The sequence below is a fragment of the Octopus sinensis genome, linkage group LG11, assembly GCF_006345805.1.
Source record: "Octopus sinensis linkage group LG11, ASM634580v1, whole genome shotgun sequence".
NCBI lineage: Eukaryota > Metazoa > Mollusca > Cephalopoda > Octopoda > Octopodidae > Octopus > Octopus sinensis.
Genome location: NC_043007.1, coordinates 42455580 through 42476484, shown reverse-complemented (window position 1 = coordinate 42476484; position 20905 = coordinate 42455580). Strand labels below are relative to the sequence as shown.

General features: G+C 35.4%; 1 protein-coding gene across 1 annotated transcript; it reads right to left on the bottom strand.

Annotated features, from left to right (window-relative positions):
- Positions 1-1857: 1857 nt before the first annotated feature.
- LOC115217546 (spermatogenesis-associated protein 17-like) lies at positions 1858-20905 on the bottom strand. Its single transcript, XM_029787274.2, has 10 exons — positions 20669-20905; positions 16620-16709; positions 15667-15748; positions 13428-13478; positions 11607-11710; positions 7611-7766; positions 6072-6201; positions 3851-3999; positions 3180-3309; positions 1858-2370 (listed from the first exon to the last, which is right to left on the bottom strand). Exons 1-10 carry the CDS (start codon positions 20737-20739, stop codon positions 2332-2334), a joined length of 1002 nt encoding a protein of 333 aa, XP_029643134.1. The 5' UTR covers positions 20740-20905; the 3' UTR covers positions 1858-2331.

The window sequence follows — 20905 nt, the reverse complement described above, 5'->3', positions numbered from 1 at the left end:
CTACAGTGTTTCTCAACCATTTTTTACCTATAGACTCCTTTGATTCCTATATATATCTAAATAAAAAATTTTAGTACATAAGATGTACCCTCATAACCACTGTTTAAAAAATCATTTTATATTTTTATAACTAAATAATATTAGGAATTGTATAAAAAGAATTGTTAAAATATTTTGTGTATTGTAGCAGAATAACCAATTTATTGCAGATAAATTTTTACAACAAAATCTTACATGGACTCCCCAAAGGGCCATACAGACCCTAGTTGAGAATCACCGCTGTTTTGTATACATATAAACAGGACAAAGACAAAAATAAATAATATCATTTTAGCCTTTTATTCATTATTCCCATTTCTTAACTCTCTTAACACATTCCTCAAAAATTCTGCGCAGTCATTAACCATCTTTAGCAATCAACATATTTACATAAATATATTGATCAATGCCAGGCTGTCTGTGATTACTTAAGGTGATTGCACTAGAATTTTTTCAGTTTTACATCTTATGTACTAAAATTTTTTATTTAGATATATATTTTTACAGGAGGAAAAGAAAACAAAAACATAAAAAATATATAAGATGACATTATTGAGAAAACCTCTTCAAGAACTACCTCACCAAGGAAACAAAAAAGAAAGAAGAAAAAGATGGAAGGGAGTAACAAGTTGTACACCCCAGACCAAATGGCATGTTCAGCTATGCCTCACAGACAAAATTACAAAGGTGTTGCTGCAGAGAATGGCCAGCAACAGCCACCCCACTTTGTGGTGTTCATTTCTCAGATGGGTCACTGTTATCCCAGTTTTACAGAGGAAATGTGACAGTTTCTATTATCTTTTATTTGTTTCAGTCATTGAACTGTGGCCATGCTGGGGCACTACACATGCCTATACTGTAGGTTTTCACATAGTTTCTGTCTACCAGATTTATTCACAGCGCATTGATCAGCTTGGAGCTATTGTAGAAGACACTAGCCCAAGGAACTGAACCTGAATCCAAGTGGTTGCTAAGCAAGCTTCTTAACCACACAGCCACAAAACTTTTTAAATTGACCAAATCTGTTACGTTGAGAGAAGTTAGATAAACCGGCCTACCCCTCTATAATATTAACTGGTCTACATCTTAGAGTGTGCTTCTCCTCTGGATTTATGTATTTCTACAAACAAGATATATATGTATATATATAGTACTCACTTATATATATATAAAAGCACCCACTACACTCACGGAGTGGTTGGCGTTAGGAAGGGCATCCAGCTGTAGAAACATTGCCAGATAAGACTGGAGCCTGGGGCAGCCTTCTGGCTTCCCAGATCCCCGGTCGAACCGTCCAACCCATGCTAGCATGGAAATGGACGTTAAATGATGATATATATATACACACACACACATATACATACATATATATATATATATATATATATATATATACACACACACACACATATATATATACACATACATATCTATCTGCCTGTCTATCTCTCTCTCTTTCTCTCTCTCTCTCTCTCTACACACACACACATACATACATACATACATACATACATGGTCTGCTATAGAAGAGTTGTTCTTGTGCTGGTGCCACATAAAAAGCACTCAGTACTCTTTGTAAATAATGTTGTTAATAAGGGAATCCAACTAGAAACCATACCAAAGCAGACTTGGCACAGTCTGCTGACTCACCAGCTCCTGTCAAACTGTCCAATGAATGCAAGCATGGAAAATGGATATTAAATGGTGATGATGATGAGATATGTATAGACCAAAAGCAGGCAATACTTTTATTTTAGAGATTTATTAAAAAAACAAAATAAAAACAAACTTTGAAATTTGTCATGTAATATTGTCTGTTAATAAAATAATATACAGTTAATAAAATAATTAGGAAAATACCAAATGTTGATTTAGCCACAACTCAAAAATCTTAACAAATTCATTTAGGACTAATGAAAATCCAGAGCTGTGAAAAAGTATTATTTTTTATCTTAAATTATGTTTTAGTGCTATAAAATTTTTCTTCTTGTAACCTATGTATTATGTACTTATTCTATTTTATTAAAAAAATGTCCTTAACTGGATTAAATCATAAATGTCAGAGATAAGTTGTAAATAACATTTATAATGGTTTGAACTTATTAACCTCATCTGTAGTGTTAAGAAAATCATCAATATTTTTGTCTTCATATTTTGATTGATTTGATCTTCAATCAGTATCTGGTGGTATTATTTTTAGATTTGTGCATAATCTCAGCAGATTTGAACAATTAGATACTTCTAAAAATCATAATCTGGATAAACCTGACCTAATGTGAGATATTTGTGGATTCAAGCATAGGAACTGTTTGATATGCATGTCTTGAAGTCCTGAAAAATAAAAAATTCAATGATACAATAAAATTCATGTAGAGGGAAGATTTTACAGAGTACATCTATTTCTTTTACTACCCACAAGGGGCTAAACATAGAGGGGACAAAGAAGGACAAACGGATTAAGTTGATTACATTGACACCAGTGCGTAACTGGTACTTAATTCATCAACCCCGAAAGGATGAAAGGCAAAGTCGACCTCAGCAGAATTTGAACTCAGAACGTAAAGGCAGACAAAATATCTGAGTTTAGAATAAGAAATGAAGTACTTGGATGTAATACAGAGAAACAGCTTGATTTAAAGGAAGACAACTGTTACTGTTGTTTAACAGAAAAGTCAGATCTGGTTGAGCAGATATATGATCAATAGTGTTTCAGCTATGATCAACACATTTTTTTTTTTGCACATAGTGTGTCAAGGATGACATTAACTTGTATTCTCGCTATCTTTTTTAAAACAAAAGGGTATGATTTAAGAGAGATTTGGTTATTTCTCACCAATTGAGCTACCGTATTCATTCATTGACTCATTGTTGCTGTTTAGTTGCATTGTCAGAGTTCTTGAGCTCACCTATGATCAAAAAATTTTGTTGACATGGATATTCCATATTTAAGTTTTGAGGCTTAGTCTATCTAGGACTATATTATCTTACATGTTCTTTTGTTTTAAAGAGTACTGTGATTTGAGGGAGATTTGATTACTACTACTACTTGCAGATTGAATAATTGCATAAATGTTTTCTCATTGGCTTGAGGTAGACACCTACTTTAGTATATAAAGTTAGGGAGATATTGGCTCTCTTACCTTGTCTGATATGAATAATTTGTGGTTCGTCTCTCTGAAGTACTTCATGCCATATGGTCTGTGACCATATTCAGACTTTGTATGGAGAAGAGGTTGGTATTTTGTTGGGTAGTTTTTAGGTGATATGAAACTGGAAAAGATATTAAAAGACTGAAGTTAATATCAAGTTTATTTTGAAGCTTATAGTTTAAAAAATTTTTCGAGATGAAAAACAAATCTTATCAAGATTTATCTCCGCATGCTTGATTAACAATATGTATTTCTTCTATTTTACAACTGATTTCAAGGACAATGGACTGCAAAAAAAATTCTTGCATAATATAGAAATAAAATAAATAAATTGAACTCTTCATGTATGTAAAGGAAAGCCTTTTCCCATTTATAATATTAAGGTAAAATATTCTTAAAACTAAAAATCAAAACGGAAAATAAGAGTATCGATATACAACTTAGATCATAACAGTGTTGACTCTCTTTTATGATTGTCTGGGGAAAAGGGATGTTGTTACTAGATCAGAAGGCTGGAGTAGAGGTATGAAAATTTAATGTAGTGTAAAATATATATTCAGACATATATAAGGAGAAGAGAAATTTTTAACAGTTCTTCAGAATCATTTTTACACTAGATTAGAACAGAAATATGTAAAATGGGAGATTTATATCAAACTTACTTATCATCATGGAGTCTTTTTGCCCATTCTTCCATTTTTAATTCCTTTCTTGCTTTTTCTAAAGAATCAAAACTAGTTTCTACTCGAAGTGTGGGTTTCAGAGGTTTGTAGCGCTGCAAATGTACAATTGCAGGATCAAGGAAAGGACCCTGAATATTTGAAGATAAATAAAAAGAAAATATCAGTAATTGTAAAGATTTATTCTGACTAAGCATACAAAAGAGGAGGAAGTTTCACTCAAAATTTAAAATCCAAGGGGGCCATTAGTATGTTACTTTGCATTTGAATAGACTATTAGTCCTTAATCTTTATGACTTTGTAGTGCATGGGAGATCAAGTGAAAAAAAAATCAACTGGCACACTATGCATGGAACATTAAAACCTACTGGTACATTTCATATAGAAAGATATAAAAATTTCAGAATTGGAAAGTGTGAGTGTGTGTGTGAATGTGTGGTATCTAAAACTGTATGTATAGAGTGTAGAAGTGTGTGCACGGCTCAACGAATCATCTGTGTATGCTAGCTGGTGAAATTATCCTGGTTTGCTTGCTGTAATTGGTTATGATGTGGTATTCTTTTACTGTTTTTAATCATTGGACTGCAGCCATGATGTGGCACTGTCTTGAAGAGTTTAGTCAAACAAATCGACTCTAGTACTTATTCTACTGAACTCTTTATGGGTATTTAAACAAACTAACAGTACTGTGGAAGACAAACACCGACACATATATATCATGATCATAATCATTGTTTTAACATACACTTTTCCATGCTTGCATGAGTTGGCTGGAATTTGTTGAGATAGATTTTCTACAGCTGGATGCCCTTCCTGTCACCAATCCTCACCTGTTTCCTAAGAAGATAATATTTCTCCTAGACCAAATGTCTTGGTAGGCTGGAAACAAAGGACACTGCCTGAATGACAATTGACAATGACACTTTTTTTTTATTTCCCAGTTTTTATTTCCTACTTCCTGTATGAAGCTCTTGTGGTCCTGCATTCCTTATCAGTTGCAGCCAGTTTTACTAACATAAATAATGTAAATCTTTACTGTCTCTTCAATTTCACTCCAATCAACCTTTTGTTGAAGGACTCAGAAAGACTCTTTTTGAAATGTTGGATTTTCCACTTCCCAAAGCAAGTTCTCTGTACTCTTGTTGACTTTACTAAATATTACAAATCTTGCCAACACAGACCAAAACCAGTCTTTTTGGATTCTGTTTGACTGTATCTTTTATTTTTTTTAGTTCTTGGACAGTAGCCATGCTGGGTCATTGCCTTGATGGCTTTTAGTTGAACAGGTCGACCCCCCAGTTTTTAGTTTCCTTTTCAAGTCTAGTACTTATTCTATTGATTCCTTTTGCCAAACAGCTAAATTATGGGGATATAAACAAACCAACATCAGTTGTCAAGTGGTGCGGAGCACACACACACAATTGTCTTCCATGCAGTTTCTGTCAACCAAATTCACCCACAAGGCAGTCTGGGGCTGTAGTAGAAGACACTTGCCCAAAGTGCCATGCAGTAGGACTGAACTCAAACCTGAGTCTACAATGCAGCCCTAAACTTGCCAGTTTCCTGTTAAACTGTCCAACCTATGCCAACATAGAAAGTGGATGTCAAATGATGATGATAAAACACACACACACACACACACACACACACACACACACACACACACACACACACACACACACACACACACACACACTATGAATAAAATAATATTGGAATGAATTTTCTGAAGCCTAAAATTATATATTTTTATTTAAATATTTAGAGTGCACCAGTGCTTTGCAGCACACAATTTGAGAACCACAGCAATAAACAGATAACCTAGTTTCAATGGTCTCCTTTCCAAATAGGCATCATGCCAAAGTTTACAAGCCTTACTAGGTGCAATAGGAAAGTTAGATCACATTATTGCCTAAATCTAAACCTAATAAAAAGAATGTAGTTGCTAAATTATAAATTTTTAGTTTAATAGTGGAAGTAATAATTTCTTACACAGATTAAATTTTTGAAAATTTCCCAAAACATGATCATATTTTCCAACTAAACAAGAAATTTATACAAGGTTACAGTGACACCCAATACAATGGCATCGCAAATTCTGCATAACAATGAAGATAATATATAAGTAAATGAAGTGATAATAATTAATGAGCTGGATGAAGGAACCCTGATTGGACATTAATAAAGTAAAATGGTGTCTTACTTGAGGTTTCTGTGGAAGTGGCGGCAAAGTTTTTGGAGGAATTAACTGATATCCGTTATCAGTGGAGATCTGGAGTGTGCCTTGCTTTAAATCATAAAGTGAGTGATAGATTTCTGTTTGCTTTGATTTCCTTGAATATTAAAAGAGCAGAAATCAGTTGATCTACTTTCTATTTGGTTAATTCTTAATCTTAACTTGAAACTCCAGAATTGCTAATTATTCAAACTTCGTAAAAAAATTATGTAAATCTTTGAACAGAAAGTGAGAGATATTTAATTCTATCAGTGAAAACAGATTTAATTTCACTGGAAAGTAATTTTATAAACAATCTGCACATTTGAAAGGAAATTTAACAGTAGATACAAAGCTTTTTCTAGGTCTCCATCCCTTCTCTTAATGCTTGATTATAATATATGCAAACATTTTATGAGATCTAAGCAAATTCATGGGCCCATATATAAGTTGCAACCTCGTATCTTCCTCTCAGTTGGTCCTGTAGTAAACTTTCATTAAGTAGCTTTGGAGTTAACCCTCCACCACGTAGTTTTGGAGATCAAGAGGATCATTAACTCTATTGATCTCACTGGTTTTGGACAACCTGGGAAGATCATGGGCATGTTTTTTCCTTGAAACCAAATTCCTCAACAAATATCAGTCAGTAGGGTACAAGAAAATCTTGCAAGAGATCAATGGTTTGTGTCCTTTCATTGGAGCTGCATTTTATTCATGGCCAAGAGACTTAAATTTCAACAACTGAGCCCACCTAGCTTTATGTAGGTACTGTGAGTGATATAATTCACTTCTGTAACACCACATCTTATCCAGAGTGAGTTTTGTCCCTTATCAGCTGTAACATTATATAAAAATACAGTTGAGTACTGGTCCTACCAGTTTGTAGTTTGGAAAGGATTAGTCTTAAATGGGACAATTTTTGTCTTTGTTGAGACAAAATAGTAAAGTCAATATCATTGGTTACTGACTCATGGATCATATGTACATGTTGGAGGCATCTTGGCATGTTTCTTGACAATACACTTAATTTTACATACTTCAATCCACTTAAATGTGTAGAATAGGTAGCAAATCTTCTGAGAATGCTACATGAAATAAATAATGTTGTATCTTGGACAAAATTTGTTTTTCCTCCAGTTTACATTAGTGTATAGACATAAGCAGTTGCATTATGAAGCCTTGCAGAAATAAATGGTAGAGTGGATATGATAATGGATTACCAGCTCAAAAGTATTGAAATCAAAGATATTTCAATGTATTTTGGAGTCCATACACCTAATTCTGCATACTTTACTTCAAATCATCAAACCTTTTGTAATTGGTATAGTATAATCTAGGAATGTTGCCTGAAATAAACTAGCCTTCCATCCAGGAGGAACTGTGTCTCTCACTGGTTGAATACTATAAAAACAAAGTTAAACATAACCCCATTAATATTCTCTTGAAGGTTTAAGAAACATTTAAGTTTACATTGTTCTAAAATCCTGTAGATCTTAATAAAAAAAATTTTTTCTCTCTTTTCCTTACCTGCATGTTGTATTGATGTTGATTCCTGGGAAACTGTTTATGCCCTGTACACAGTTATATTGGAAAGCTTTCTGACCTGACATCATCTCTTTTAATTGACGAGCGATGATTTCTTCAATTTCTTTTGTTTCTTTTGCAAATTTATCAAGTTTAGCTCTGTACATGAAATGAACATTGCATTAGTCTTGGGAATTGAAGTAGGAAAAAAAGGGAACCTAATCTGGGAGTTGATGGATAGGTTAATCTATTATTTCTTATTTATTCATAGGCACAGATGTGGCTGTGTGGTAAGAAGTTTGCTTCCAACTACATGGTTTTGAGTTTATTCTTGCTGATTAATGCCTTGTGAGTGAATTTGTTATTTGGAAACTGAAAGAAACCTGTCATGTGAGTGTGTGTGTTGTGTGTGAGTGTGTATTTATCTACACACACACAAGCACATAAATACAAAACAAGGTAGAAAAGATAGTACTTGATTACCAAAGTTAAATTTGAAATGTCTTCACAAGCCCATAAAATTATTAACCATCGCACAAACAATAACTCTGAGCACCTCTTCAAACTCCACCCATCTAACACCCGTGGACATATTTACAAAGTAAGAAAACAGCACAGCTCCCATGACTTCAGGAAACATTTTTTCACGCTGAGAGTTGCTGAAGCATGGAACAAACTGCCGGCATCGGTTGTTAGTTGTCGGAGCACTGCATCCTTCAAAACTTCCATGCTTCCTGAGATTCGCCAACACTACACTTGATTTTCTCCCCTCCATACACACACAAGCATGTATCTGACTCATACACTGTTCACTTTCCAGACATTTCTACATTACTGCATGTACTTTATACGCACTTTCTGACAAGTTGTGGTGCACCTGAGCACTGTATACAATAATTTCATTATTATTATATTATAAACTGTTACTCAGAGTTTCACATGATTGTTCTTCAGTCAGTTGTGCTGATATTCTATCTCTGAGACTCTGAGCAACAGTTTGTGAAGATTTATATATATATGGGGGTGTGCATATTTGTGTGTGTGTGTTATTGTCTCTGCCTTGACATCATGTGATAGTTTTAAGTGAGTGTACTTATCATGTAAGTGGTATCTTTTATTTCCAATCTTCCAGAACATGTTTGGCCATTGGAAACACATGAAGACTGGTGATAAAAAGGGCATCACGCTATAAAGAGTCCAGCTCAACAAATTGTGTCTGACCTATGCAAGCATGGAAAAGTGGATGTTAAAATGATGATGATGATGACTTTTAACCAGACAAATCTCCAGGGTCATATATTCCAGGTGTGTTAGGTGTGTGCTGCACACCCATCAAAAATGGCAAATTCATTATAAATATTAACCTTACTCATTAATTTAATTACAAATCTTAATGGAAAACTTTTGTTATACCCCTGCTTGAAATTTGGTGACATTAGGTGTGACAACCATCATATACCACTGCAAATCTCCCTTAAATCACACTATAGCTCTCTTAAGAACTAAGTCACATTTGACAATGAAGTCTTAGATACACATTATAGCAGACAAAAAAGGATGGGATGGTCACATTTAGAATGTCTATGACATTGTTTTCAGTTACACTCTCTTTCATTTCTCTCTTTTCTCTCTTCTTTTGCTTTCTATTCTATTTCCTTTCATTTTTTTTTCTACTGTTATCGTGGGGAAGCAGCACTTTAGTGTAACCACATGGTTGTGTGGTTAAGAATCTTGCTTTGCAGCCATGTGGCTTCAAGTACAGTATAAAATGATAGGAAACTAAATATGATCCAACAATGCTATCAAATCCACTCACCTGATGATGTGCCAGATCATATTTATTTATGTAATTATTTGTATAATATTTTAAGTAATAATATGATATGGAAAACTCAGCTACTAACAATTGTTACCATTGCACAGACACAGCTGTTGTGATTTGTGATTAAAGCCTGTTCATTCCATCTTGTTTTATAAATTAATGTATATATATACATATATAGTAGACTACCCATGACCCGTTAGGTCACCAAGGAAGTCTAGGTTTAGGTTTTCCAGCAACAGGGTTTTGTTTTGTGGGTTCTTTTTTCTTTTTCATGTTATTTCGCATATTTTCAATGAATGTAACATAGAAGTCACACACAAACAGCTCCTTTCCCCAGAAAAGGGAAGATGCTATTTCTTGCATGCCCTGCTACCACATAACAGGTATGTCGGGTCCTTTATTGCAAATAGCTGTTACATGGTGGCAGGGCATGCTAGGAATAGCAACATATTCCCCTCTCATATTCACACTCTTATTGCAGTGGTCCGTCATTTTTTTCTAAGCCATGTAAAGGAATTCAGAAGATTGGGCCTCCTTCCAGGCCTTTCGCAATAACCTTAACATCAGGAACTTTTCACCACTCCCTTGTGGTAATATTCGTGTGTGTGTGTGCATACACATATACTCACATACATTTGTGTGTGTGTGTGTATACATATATGTGTGTGTGTCTGTGTGTTGTCCTTGTCACCACTTGACAATCAATGGCAATTTGTTTACATCCCTGTAACTTTGTTTGCAGTTTAGCAAAGTAGACTAACAGAATAAATAAATAACAGGCTTAAAGAAATAAGTACTGAGGTTAAGTTGTTTGACTAAACCCTTCAAGGGAGTGCTTCAGCATAGCTGCAGTTCAATGACTGAAACAAGTAAAAGATAAAAAGCCGAAATAGATCAATGAAGAAAGCTCTAAGTATTTTTAAAGCTCCCAGCACACAAGAGCAATCTTTGTGGGAGATTTATCAGAAAATGAAAACCAAGCTGTATACTAAAATTATTAAGCCAAGGTTTTGAAACTTCAAGGCAATTTTATTGGCATGACAATTTTGAATACTGAATTGCAGTTAACAAAATGCATTTAGAAATATCCATTTCTTACTTTTAAATGGGCCAGTAATGTGAAGTACCATTGATACTATTTGGTTGAGGTTGATGGAAATACTAGATATTAAGTGGACTAGGACCTTGAACTTGATTTGATGAATGCAATTGGATGATTGCTTTTCATAGTTGTTAAAACTGACTGTTTGGTAGCAGCTATCACCCGCAGTCTATTTCCTGAGTGGGAGACAAGGTGTTGCTTAACTCCAAGTGAGCCTTAAACCAGTGGTTTTATGATCAAGGACATTCCAGCTATGATTATTCCATTTTATTTTCAGGAATACTGTTTAGAGGACAATATTATCCAATGTCCCCTTCCAATGAGAGAGATTTGGCTGCACTTTAGAGAGTGCATTAAAAAATGCTATTGAGTTAAGCAGCTTTGTATGCATTCACTGCATGCAGTACAAGGGGATGCTGTAAAGTCTCTGGATCTCAGTAAAAGAAAATATAGGAAGATCAGTTATGATTTTATTCAACATATTCCCCTTTCAGATTCACACACTTTTGTAGCAGTCCTTCACTTTTTCTAAGCCTTGTAAAAAAAACTTGGAAGGCTGGGCTTCCTACTAGGCCTTATGTGATACCCTTAAAGCTAGAAACTTTTCAGCACCCCCTCATATGACTCATCATAGTAGAGGTGTGCACATGAACCTAAGCACTTAGAAATAGCAACCTTGATATCTGATTCTCTATTCCCTTTAAGGTGAACAAAATTTTATTGATTTCACAGAAAAAGATACCCCTCTTGTCTCCAGTGTACACTCATTGGACCTTTATTGCATCTTTAGTGCCTTTTTATGGTTATTTTGCAGTATTTTTGGAATACCACTACTGTGCACCAATTGAGTGCCTACATTACATTTATTGTTTATCTATTGCATCTTTTCTCTGGCATTGTTGCATCACTGTTGCATTTCTGTTATATTTTCTCTGTACTTCTTTTCCTCCCGGTACAATGTATTATACCTTTATTCATCTGTCTATCTGCCTTGGTCTGTCTGTCTGTCTCTCCCCGCTCTCTCTTTCTCTCTCTCTCTCTAGATAACAAAACACTCAATGACCATACTTACAAGACTATTTCATTTTTGCGACAAACATTTTCTAGGTAACACTTCCTCTTGTAGTAGTCAAATTTTTTCTTGCGACTCTGGTAACCTCTCCATGTCTTCTGAATCTGAAGAATGAAAAAATTTCATCAATTTCTCATTAACCTTTTATCTCAATGGTGTAAGAGTAAACCAGTTTCCACCAGCCACTAAGAGTGAACTTAAACTTAGTGAATTTATTGCTACTTAAAAGTTTTCACCTTTCTAAACATTTCTAAATCTACACCTCAGAATCTTTTTAGGCCTTTCTCTCATGCTGATGAAAATGAGATTAATACAATCAATGAATGTTCAACCTGAATGTCTGCTGTTTGATGTCTGCAGGGTAAAAAGACATTGAGGGAACCAAGGTTCTGGTTCAGATGATTGCAGCATAGTGAACTTGTCTAACTGCATCTAAAAGCCAAGGAGTGATGTTTAACAGGGCTGTGTGATAGGCTTATCATCCTAAGACTCATATTTGAAATTGGGGTGGGATGCAAATAGCTTGTAGTCAGTTTATAGAATTGATTCCAGTGTATTACTGGGCATTAGCACCTTACAGTAGGAAGTGAGCTTGTAGTTACTCTAGCCCTGTGTTTCTCATGTATGCCAGGGGAAAATTTGACTGGGGTGAGTTGTGAGGATTTAGAAGTCATCATCATCATTTAATGTCTGCTTTCCATGCTGGCATGGCTTGGATAGTTTGACAGGAAACCAGTGAGTTGTAGGGTTATGTCAAGCTCCAGTGTCATTTTTGGCATGGTTCCTGTGGCTGGATGTGCCAACCACATTAAAGAGTATGCTTTTTTCTTGTCACTGGCACTAGTGAGGTTGTCATGTAACTAGTAAGGCAAAAAAGAACAGGGGAAAAAGGGAAGGGAGAAAACTCCCACTACTAAGCAGAAGTATTTTGGAGGGGAAGGTGGAGGTGAGTGGTTGTATCCCAGGTGTTGAAAGGCTAAAGTATGATAGAGAGACAAGTACAGGTGTCTTGCTACAGAGGCGATACATGACTGAGGGCGATAAAAGGAAGGTAGTGGTAGGATACCAGAGCAAGTTCCTAAGGTACAAGAAGGTGAGTATAAAAGATTACATGGACAGTGGGGTAACGGGATGATGAAAGAATGGATGCTTTCATAAGAGTATGGGAGGTGGGGAGAGTAACCAGGTAGAGGTGGAAGTTAATGTAGTGAGTGATGAACTAGGGTGGGATGCAGATGATGGGAAATACCTGTATGTAGAGTGGTAAGACAGGAAAATAGGAGTGGCTGAGGAAGGAGAATAGAACAGAAAGTTGTGGGATGATGTGCAAGGTGTAGGAACAGTGGGAAGGGAAATATAGAGATACTTAAAGGGTACAGTAGGTGGGTCATGATAGTAGACATGAGAGGATATTGTAAATGATAGTAGATAAGTTAGGATGTTTAGAATGGAGCATAGCAGAGGTGGGAGAAAGAAAGCAGTGGCTGAAGGCACAGAAAAGAGATGATTGGTGGAAATAGTGTGGGCAGGGATGATGAGGAATGGAAATAGTTCTGGGTGGGTGGGGGCCTGTTAGGGAGCCAATTGGATAAATTTTCATGAAAGAATTTACTGAGATGTGAATTTAGTGAAGTAGTTAGACAGAGCATATGATGGTCAGTGTTTGTGTGTGTGTGTGTGTGTGTGTGTGTGTGTGTGTGTGCGTGCGTGTGTGTACACATGCAAGGGTGCATGTGCATGCTCAGTTGAGTTGTATGAGTGTGTGTGTAGCTGGCTAAGTTTACATAAAGTTTGGTGTGTAGAAGTTAAATTAGCACTTACCTTAGTAGCCATTGCTATGTAATGTTCAATGCACATTTTCAGGAAAAAATCCTGTAAAAGTTGAAATGTTGGAAAAGTGAAACTTTACTCATTATTTTCGTCATTATAATCACACATTGTCATCAACATCACTGCAACATATATTGACTGTCCATATTCAACAAAGCCTTAGAATAATCTAGAATAATGTATTAAAATTTCTTACTTTTTATAATGTTAGATCGTTCATTAATGCAAATTAGAATTTGTCATACAATTTTATTTTTACTGAGTTTAAATGATTAAATCTAATGATTTTCTTCCTCATTTTAGTTGTAATTTTAATTAATAAATTTTTTTTATTCTCTACATTTATCATTCAACATATGATAGCCTCAATTTAACTGGGGTTTTTTTTCATGCAGAAGACGTCCCTAGGTAACTTGTCCTCATCACAGTCACTGCTTTAAGTTGTCATGCCTATCAACGTTAATTTACTCAGCCGTTATCTAGGGTCTGGCAGTATTGATAAAGTCTATGCTTTGCTGAAGAGCTCTAATAAGACTAAAACATGTCAGCAGTTGTCACTGTATTTGCTGAAGATTACACTCACTCCCCACTGCATACTTCAATTCTTTCTACTAAATCCTCCCACAATGCTTTAATAATCCAAAAGTGAAAGCAGAAGACAGAAGATACTTGTCTAAAATGCTTCTAACATGGGAGGCAAACTTTTTAACCACACAGCCATATATCATCATCATCATTTAATGTCCATTTTTCTCTGCTTGCATGGATCAGAAGGAATTACTTGGGGGTACATTTTCTACAGCCCTTTTTCCAAGCAAGGCAATATTCCCCATGACCAGACATATTTTCACAGAAGATTGGAAATGAAAGATACTGCTGTGACTTTTGTTCATAACTATCACATGAAATCAAGGTAAGGAGACTGTAACATATACACCCATATATACATGCATGCATGAATGCATGCATACATAAATACGCTTCTTTCAGTTTCAATCTACCAGATTTACTCACAAGGCTTTGGTTGGACAAAGGCTAGAGAAAGAGATGCTTGCCCAAAGTGCCACTCAGTGGGACTGAACTGGAGAATCTGCGGTTAGAAAGTAGACTTGCACCTTTCATCATCATCATCTTCTGTTAATTTTAAAGGTTCTTTCAATTATATTAGATCATTATGATGTAATATAATTATATTGTGAAACGCAAAACAGATTAACTTGTAATAAGTAAAGTAAACATTAACCTACTTAATGTGGTGAGTATGATAATTTTGATATATTAAGACTAGTATTGTGAAGAATTGTTGATCAAAAGTTAAGAATATCAAACTAATGTAAGGGAGACAACTCCAAATCGGAACTAATATTTTGGTGTTAAATTTAAATGTTCTGATGCATCCAGCAACGGGAAGAACAGTTTGCTATTTGATAAAGTGACAATGCTACATATATTTTGGTCTTATTAAAACCTCTACAGTGAAGCCTAGTCATTTACATGTCTGTTAAATCAACACAGAGTAAATACATATTCTAGTATGACAACAAAATCTCATGGGAAAAATCCAGGGATATCATTTGTATGGAAGATAAATGCTAAAATCAGCAGTAACACACAATAAGTAGTACTTACTGTAATAAGTACTATTAACTTTAATCAAAACTTAACTCATCAATAAGAAGTAAACATGATTGAACTACGATTCACTCAACCTGACGCAAGGGAGATAACTCAAAATAAAAGCAATATTACTTCTTTAAAAACGAGTTGAAGAACCACTAGATTTTTTCCTAATAATTAAAGTAGGACAAAGGTAATGTGGTTCTACATATAGTTGCATAACAAAAACCAAATGGGGTACTAATTCCCATAATCCACTTGATCCTTGTAACACCAATGTAAGACTTCTTCAGCAAATTTTTGGAGAATGTTTTGCATTATCAACTCTGTTCACACTATACCCAAATTAGGATTTGAATTAAATCTACAAATCTACTTAGGTTTAATTAATTGTTTAAGGTAATGAACTGTATTATTCATGGTACCTATTTACAGATGGATTATGTAATTTAAGATATGAGTATCTTGGGGATGGATACACAATGATGTACTGGGATGTTAAATAAATTCCCTTTAGAGAGCAGTTCTCTATTCTGTCATGACTAAGTTGTCTCTCTCTCTCTGAAATTATCTATAGAAAATGCCAGAAAAAGTATTGTAGGAATATATTTACCCAGGTGGATTTTTGGTAGTAAATACGTGCCATGTAGCCTTTCCAGTGTTTTTGTATGGTGATTGCTGCATTGTTCATGAATCTTGATAGTCAGCAGAAAAAAAAAAAAAAAGAAAGACAGCAAAAGAGATATCTTGTTAAATAAATAGTAAATTAAGAAGACTTTTACAATTCTCAACATTTTTTTAGTCTTTCCCAGTCAGTATCACACTAATAGATACATAGAGTTGTTTTGTCTTTTTTTCTTTTTCTTTTTTTTTTTTTTTTTGCTTGGAGGAAATAGAGATAGATTCTACAAAGGTGAATGTTTTTTGGACATAGTACTGTGATGTAGTCTAAAATAACAATAGCATCTTGTACATCAAAATAGTGACAGAAAATTGACACAAGTGTGGCACCTTAGAAGAGAGCGAGTTGCAATAATAGTAGAGGAAAAACAGAGAATACAACATGATAGATGTTACTGTGTGTGTGTGTGAGAAGAGAGAGAGAGAGAAAGAGAGAAAGAGAGAGAGAAGTGGGATATTTTAATTATATTTTACAGCTTAGTCAAGACAAGGCTAGTGCTTTATGGCCTTTTTCTGGGCTTCCGAAACTTATGTCAGGAAAGGAGGAATTTATCCTTGGAGTGGAGATACGGCTTATCTGCTATCAACAAGGTGTACTCTACTGAAGGCACTTGACAGCCAGGTCATGGTGTTTAACCAGCAACAGATTAAATCTATCATACAAAAATAGAAACAGTCCTTCTGACAGGCCTCCACATAGTTTCTGTCACCCAAATTTCACTCCCAAGACTCCGTGTAAGATGCCATGCAGTGGGATTGAGCCCCAAACCATGTGGTTAACAAGTGAACTTCTCAAACACAACACCATTCCTCAGAATAGGAGGAACTTGATTAAAAAAAAGTTAACAAGAAAGACAGAGTCTGAAGAAAGAATTCTCCACTTACCTAAGATAAAATCTTGATCTTGCACCACGATACCATGACTGGATTTTAACACTAGCAGAATATTCATAATTACGGTGCTTTTCTGCTTCACTGAATAAGAGATAGAGGAAGAGAGAGAAGAAAAATAATTATAGTGCTCAGTATGATGGTTGTTGTTGAATAATTGCAGTCATCTCAGTGTAAATCTGATAGAAGTAGCTGATTAGATAATTGACTGAATCATTTGAACATCAAACAAAATGTCTAGCACTCTGTAATTATAGCACTTTATGTTCTGAGTTCAAATCTTGCCACGGTCAACTTTGCCTTTTGTCCCTTGTGGGTTTGGATAAAATAAAAAAGCTGCTAATACTGGTGATTGATTTAATGCTCGTATAACATATCCTAAGTGTGAATGAAATTATAGAACATCTTTCATAGACATTTTTAAGTAAGAACACATGCACAAACATACATAAACAAAAAATTTAACTGGAACCAGGCAGCAGTATCCAGAGACATGAGAGGAGGAGCAGTGAACATCATGGAAGCTCCCTCATGAGAAGACATAGATTCCTTCTGGAGGAAAATCTGGAATGAAGAGAAAGTGTTTAACTAAGATGCTCTCTGGCTGGAAGAAATTCAAAGTTATTGCTCCTACGTTACACCCAAGAAACAACATTGATGATGAAACTCTTGCAACTGTGATCCAGAAACTCCAGGATGGGAAAGCACCTGGAAGAAACTTAATTGTTGAATATTAGTACAAGAAGCTAAAATTCTACTGACCATATTTTATCAACCAGTACCAGCAAGTTCTCATTGGAAACAGTAGCATACCACACTGGTTAGCTCTGGCAGAGACAAAATTGATCCCCAAATGCAGAACCTCCCACATGGCAAAAACTACCCTAACCCTAATTGAATGCCAGAACTTAATGTATAGGATATATACAGCATGCTTAAACCTCTTCCTCCAGGGCCATAGTGAAACCAATAACATCATCACAGCAGAACAAGTAGCTGGGAAGAAAGGGAGTCTGGAGATGTGCCAAGCAATTGTGAATAAACAAAACCGTGATGTCAGAGGTGTCAGAGCATAGGAGGAACCTAGTTTCAATGTAGCTAGACAACAAGAAAGCCTTTGATTCTGTTCCCAACTCACAGATGCCAGAAGCCCTTCAACTTGCTAAAGTTCCAGTGGACTTAGTCAAAGCCATAACTGACCTGACTTCATCGTTGGCCACCATCTTGAAATTAAACACAAAGAGTGACTGTATTATTACGGATAGAATACAGTATCACAAAGACATATTCCAAAGGGACAGCCTCTCTATGATGTTGTTTGTACTTTCTGTAAACCTCTTGTCATTCATATTATGGCAGCCTGAAGGATATCTCACAGGTTCATAAAGAAACAGAAATACCAAAATTACACACTGTTTCTTTGTGGATGACTTGAAACTTTATGCAAAGAATATGCATGAGATGAAAAAGAGCCTTGATCTAAGTAAAACATTCTCAAAGGATGTACGGTTGGAGTTTGGTCAGGATAAATTTTTTTTTTTTTTCTAGTTTCAGCTCAGAGCTGCAGCCATGCTTGGTTGTTATATAGTTATAAATGTTGTTATATAGTTATAAAAAGGGGGAAAACTATAAACCAGGCTATTAATACCTCCATCAATGATTTGACTGTTTCCCCTAAATCTGATGAGGAATGTTACACGTATCTGGGGGTGGATAGAAGCATATCTTACAATGGCACCAGTAACAAAATACATGTCACTAAAGAATATTACAGTCAAATAAAGAAAATTTGGACATCAGAACTCTCTGTATTCAATAAAACAGTGGCCCACAATGTGTTTGCAGTGCCAGTACTCATACCAGCATTTGGGCTGCTTGATGAGATCTGAACCATTGATGTGAAACCCCGAGAAATACTAACAAGCACACATAATTTCCACATTAACAGTGATGTAGACCGCCTCTACCTAAAATGAAAGAAGGCGGCAGAGACTAAACATCGATCCAAAATGCCTTTGAATGTTGTATCATATTCCTTCGGCAACATCTTTTAACCAACAAGTGTTGAAGTGCATCCCTTGACCAAGTTTGCATACATGAGACTGATAACATCATAAGACTTGGAAGGCAGCAACAGTCTTTGTCTGATAACTTAGAATACATGCCCAAAGAAGTCACACAACTCTTCTGCAATGTATCATCAGATGAAAGGATGAACCTATATGAGCAGAAGACTATGCATGGATATGTTAGTAGAAAGCTCCGAGATGATAGTAACATCGATCATCAAAACAGTTTATCATGGACCAATAGCCGGATTACTACCTTCCATTCTCAAGGGTATGCATTTGCAATTCAGGAACAAGAAATATAAACCAAGTACCTGATGCGCAAAAGGATTAGAGATTTAGGAAAAGCAGTAAAATGTGACAACAGATGCAAACTTTGTGGAGTTAATGCCAAAGACATCACCCACATCATAAGCAGTTGTCCGAAAATGTCATCATGATATTATCTACCAACAAGACATGATGTTGTAGCTAGGACACTCTGTAATGAAATCTGTTGGAAGGATAAACCTGAGGATAAATAAATAAGAAGCCACAGCATGGTAGAAGCCATAGCCACTCATAATAAAAGCACAACAGACCTAATATAATGATTTGGGATAGAGAAGAGAAACTGTGCATTATTGTAGAAATTAGCTGCCCAGCGGATGTTAACATAAAACTGAAGATCAATGACAAAGAGAATACCTACGCTGAATCACTGAGAAATCTGCAGTTATCCAGATTACATTCAGGTTTATACCTGTAATTATTGGAGATCTGGGATATGTAACATACTGCCTAAACATCAATCTTGATAAATTAGGCTTCGCAAAACCAGAAAGGAGAAAGCTAATTGGAAGACCACAGATCCAATCCATCACTGGAACTGAAAAAATCTGTAAAACTTTCCAAAAGTTTATCATTTCAATATATATGAGCATGTCTTGATATGCAAGTATATGCATGAGAATACATGTATAAAGCAAAGCATACAAATCTGCATGCATACATACAAACAAACAAAAATACCCTGTTGTTGATGTTGAAATTCCAATGAAGGAGTCTTGAATCTAGGTTAGAAACCGGCTCTTTCTCTATTGGCAAGAAATTTTGAAATAAAACTGAGCAATGACATACATACATACATATATATATATATATACATATATATATATAAATTAATATAAACCATGCACAATGCACTACACACACACACACCATTGCCTTTATTTAATAATAGCAGTAACATGATCATCTTCAGCAACGAAGCATGAACATATCAATGAGATGGTACCTATACTGACACACGATTGGCTAGAAATAGCAATCAAATTCTCCTTGAAATCATATGCAACCGTCTGAAAGAAAAGTTCTAGATATAGTATACTCCCCCCTCCCCAATTGGATGGTCTTAGCTGGACCAACTTTAATCATAGGTCTGTTGAATCAGGGCTGAATGGCTAAAGACGCATGGACATAGGCGGAGGTTGGCAGAACTGTAAGAATGTAGGACAAAACCTTTGCAGTGTGGTCCTTTACATACGGAGTTCAAATCCTGTCTTTCATCATCCTGAAGTCAATAAAGTACCAATTAAGTAATGAAGTTCATTTAATATTCCTATAAGGTATCTTTGATATCAATAGAATTATAATAAAAGACAAAGCAAAACATTTCCACACACACACACATTCATTCAATTAGGAAGCCTTTATGTAGTCACTTGATTTGTTAAAAATAGCAGTAAAATTTCGTTCAGATCACACCCTATCGCCTTAATAAGGGAGGAAACAATGAAATCTAAGACATACCTAAGAAAAAACTAAAATAAAATAAAGATAGAATTGATAGGACAGTCAAAGTGCAAACAACCTTTGGTCATAGGACCTCTGATGTAGGGTGACCTAGGGTTAAATACCAAACTATTCAAACTGACACAAACATTAACAGTTGTTGAAATCAACAGTGTGATTTAGCTGCTGGTTGGAACTTACTCTTTCTCTTTGTATATTTGTTGCACCAGTCGTTTATCAAAATTTTCGAATAAATGTACGAATTCCGTCATTCTATTCTTGCGTACCTGGCGACTGTAACTCTTAGCAACAGTGTGTAAACGAGGCTGTGGGTTCGATAGCCACACCCTCTGCGCCGCGCGTAATCTACCCTACAAACATTGTATTTCTCCGCGATTTACTTTCAGTCAGTGATTTACACAACCTTTTACGAACCAT

What these genes read in the sequence shown, in the direction of transcription:
- LOC115217546 (XM_029787274.2), bottom strand. Translation starts at nt 20,739, where the DNA reads ATGACGGAATTCGTACATTTATTCGAAAATTTTGATAAACGACTGGTG. An exon ending in CAAATATACAAAGAGAAAGA is followed by an intron (nt 16,710 to 20,668) that starts GTAAGTTCCAAC and finishes TCTCTTATTCAG; the next exon opens with TGAAGCAGAAAAGCACCGTA. An exon ending in AAAAGACTCCATGATGATAA is followed by an intron (nt 3,310 to 3,850) that starts GTAAGTTTGATA and finishes TATCTTTTCCAG; the next exon opens with TTTCATATCACCTAAAAACT.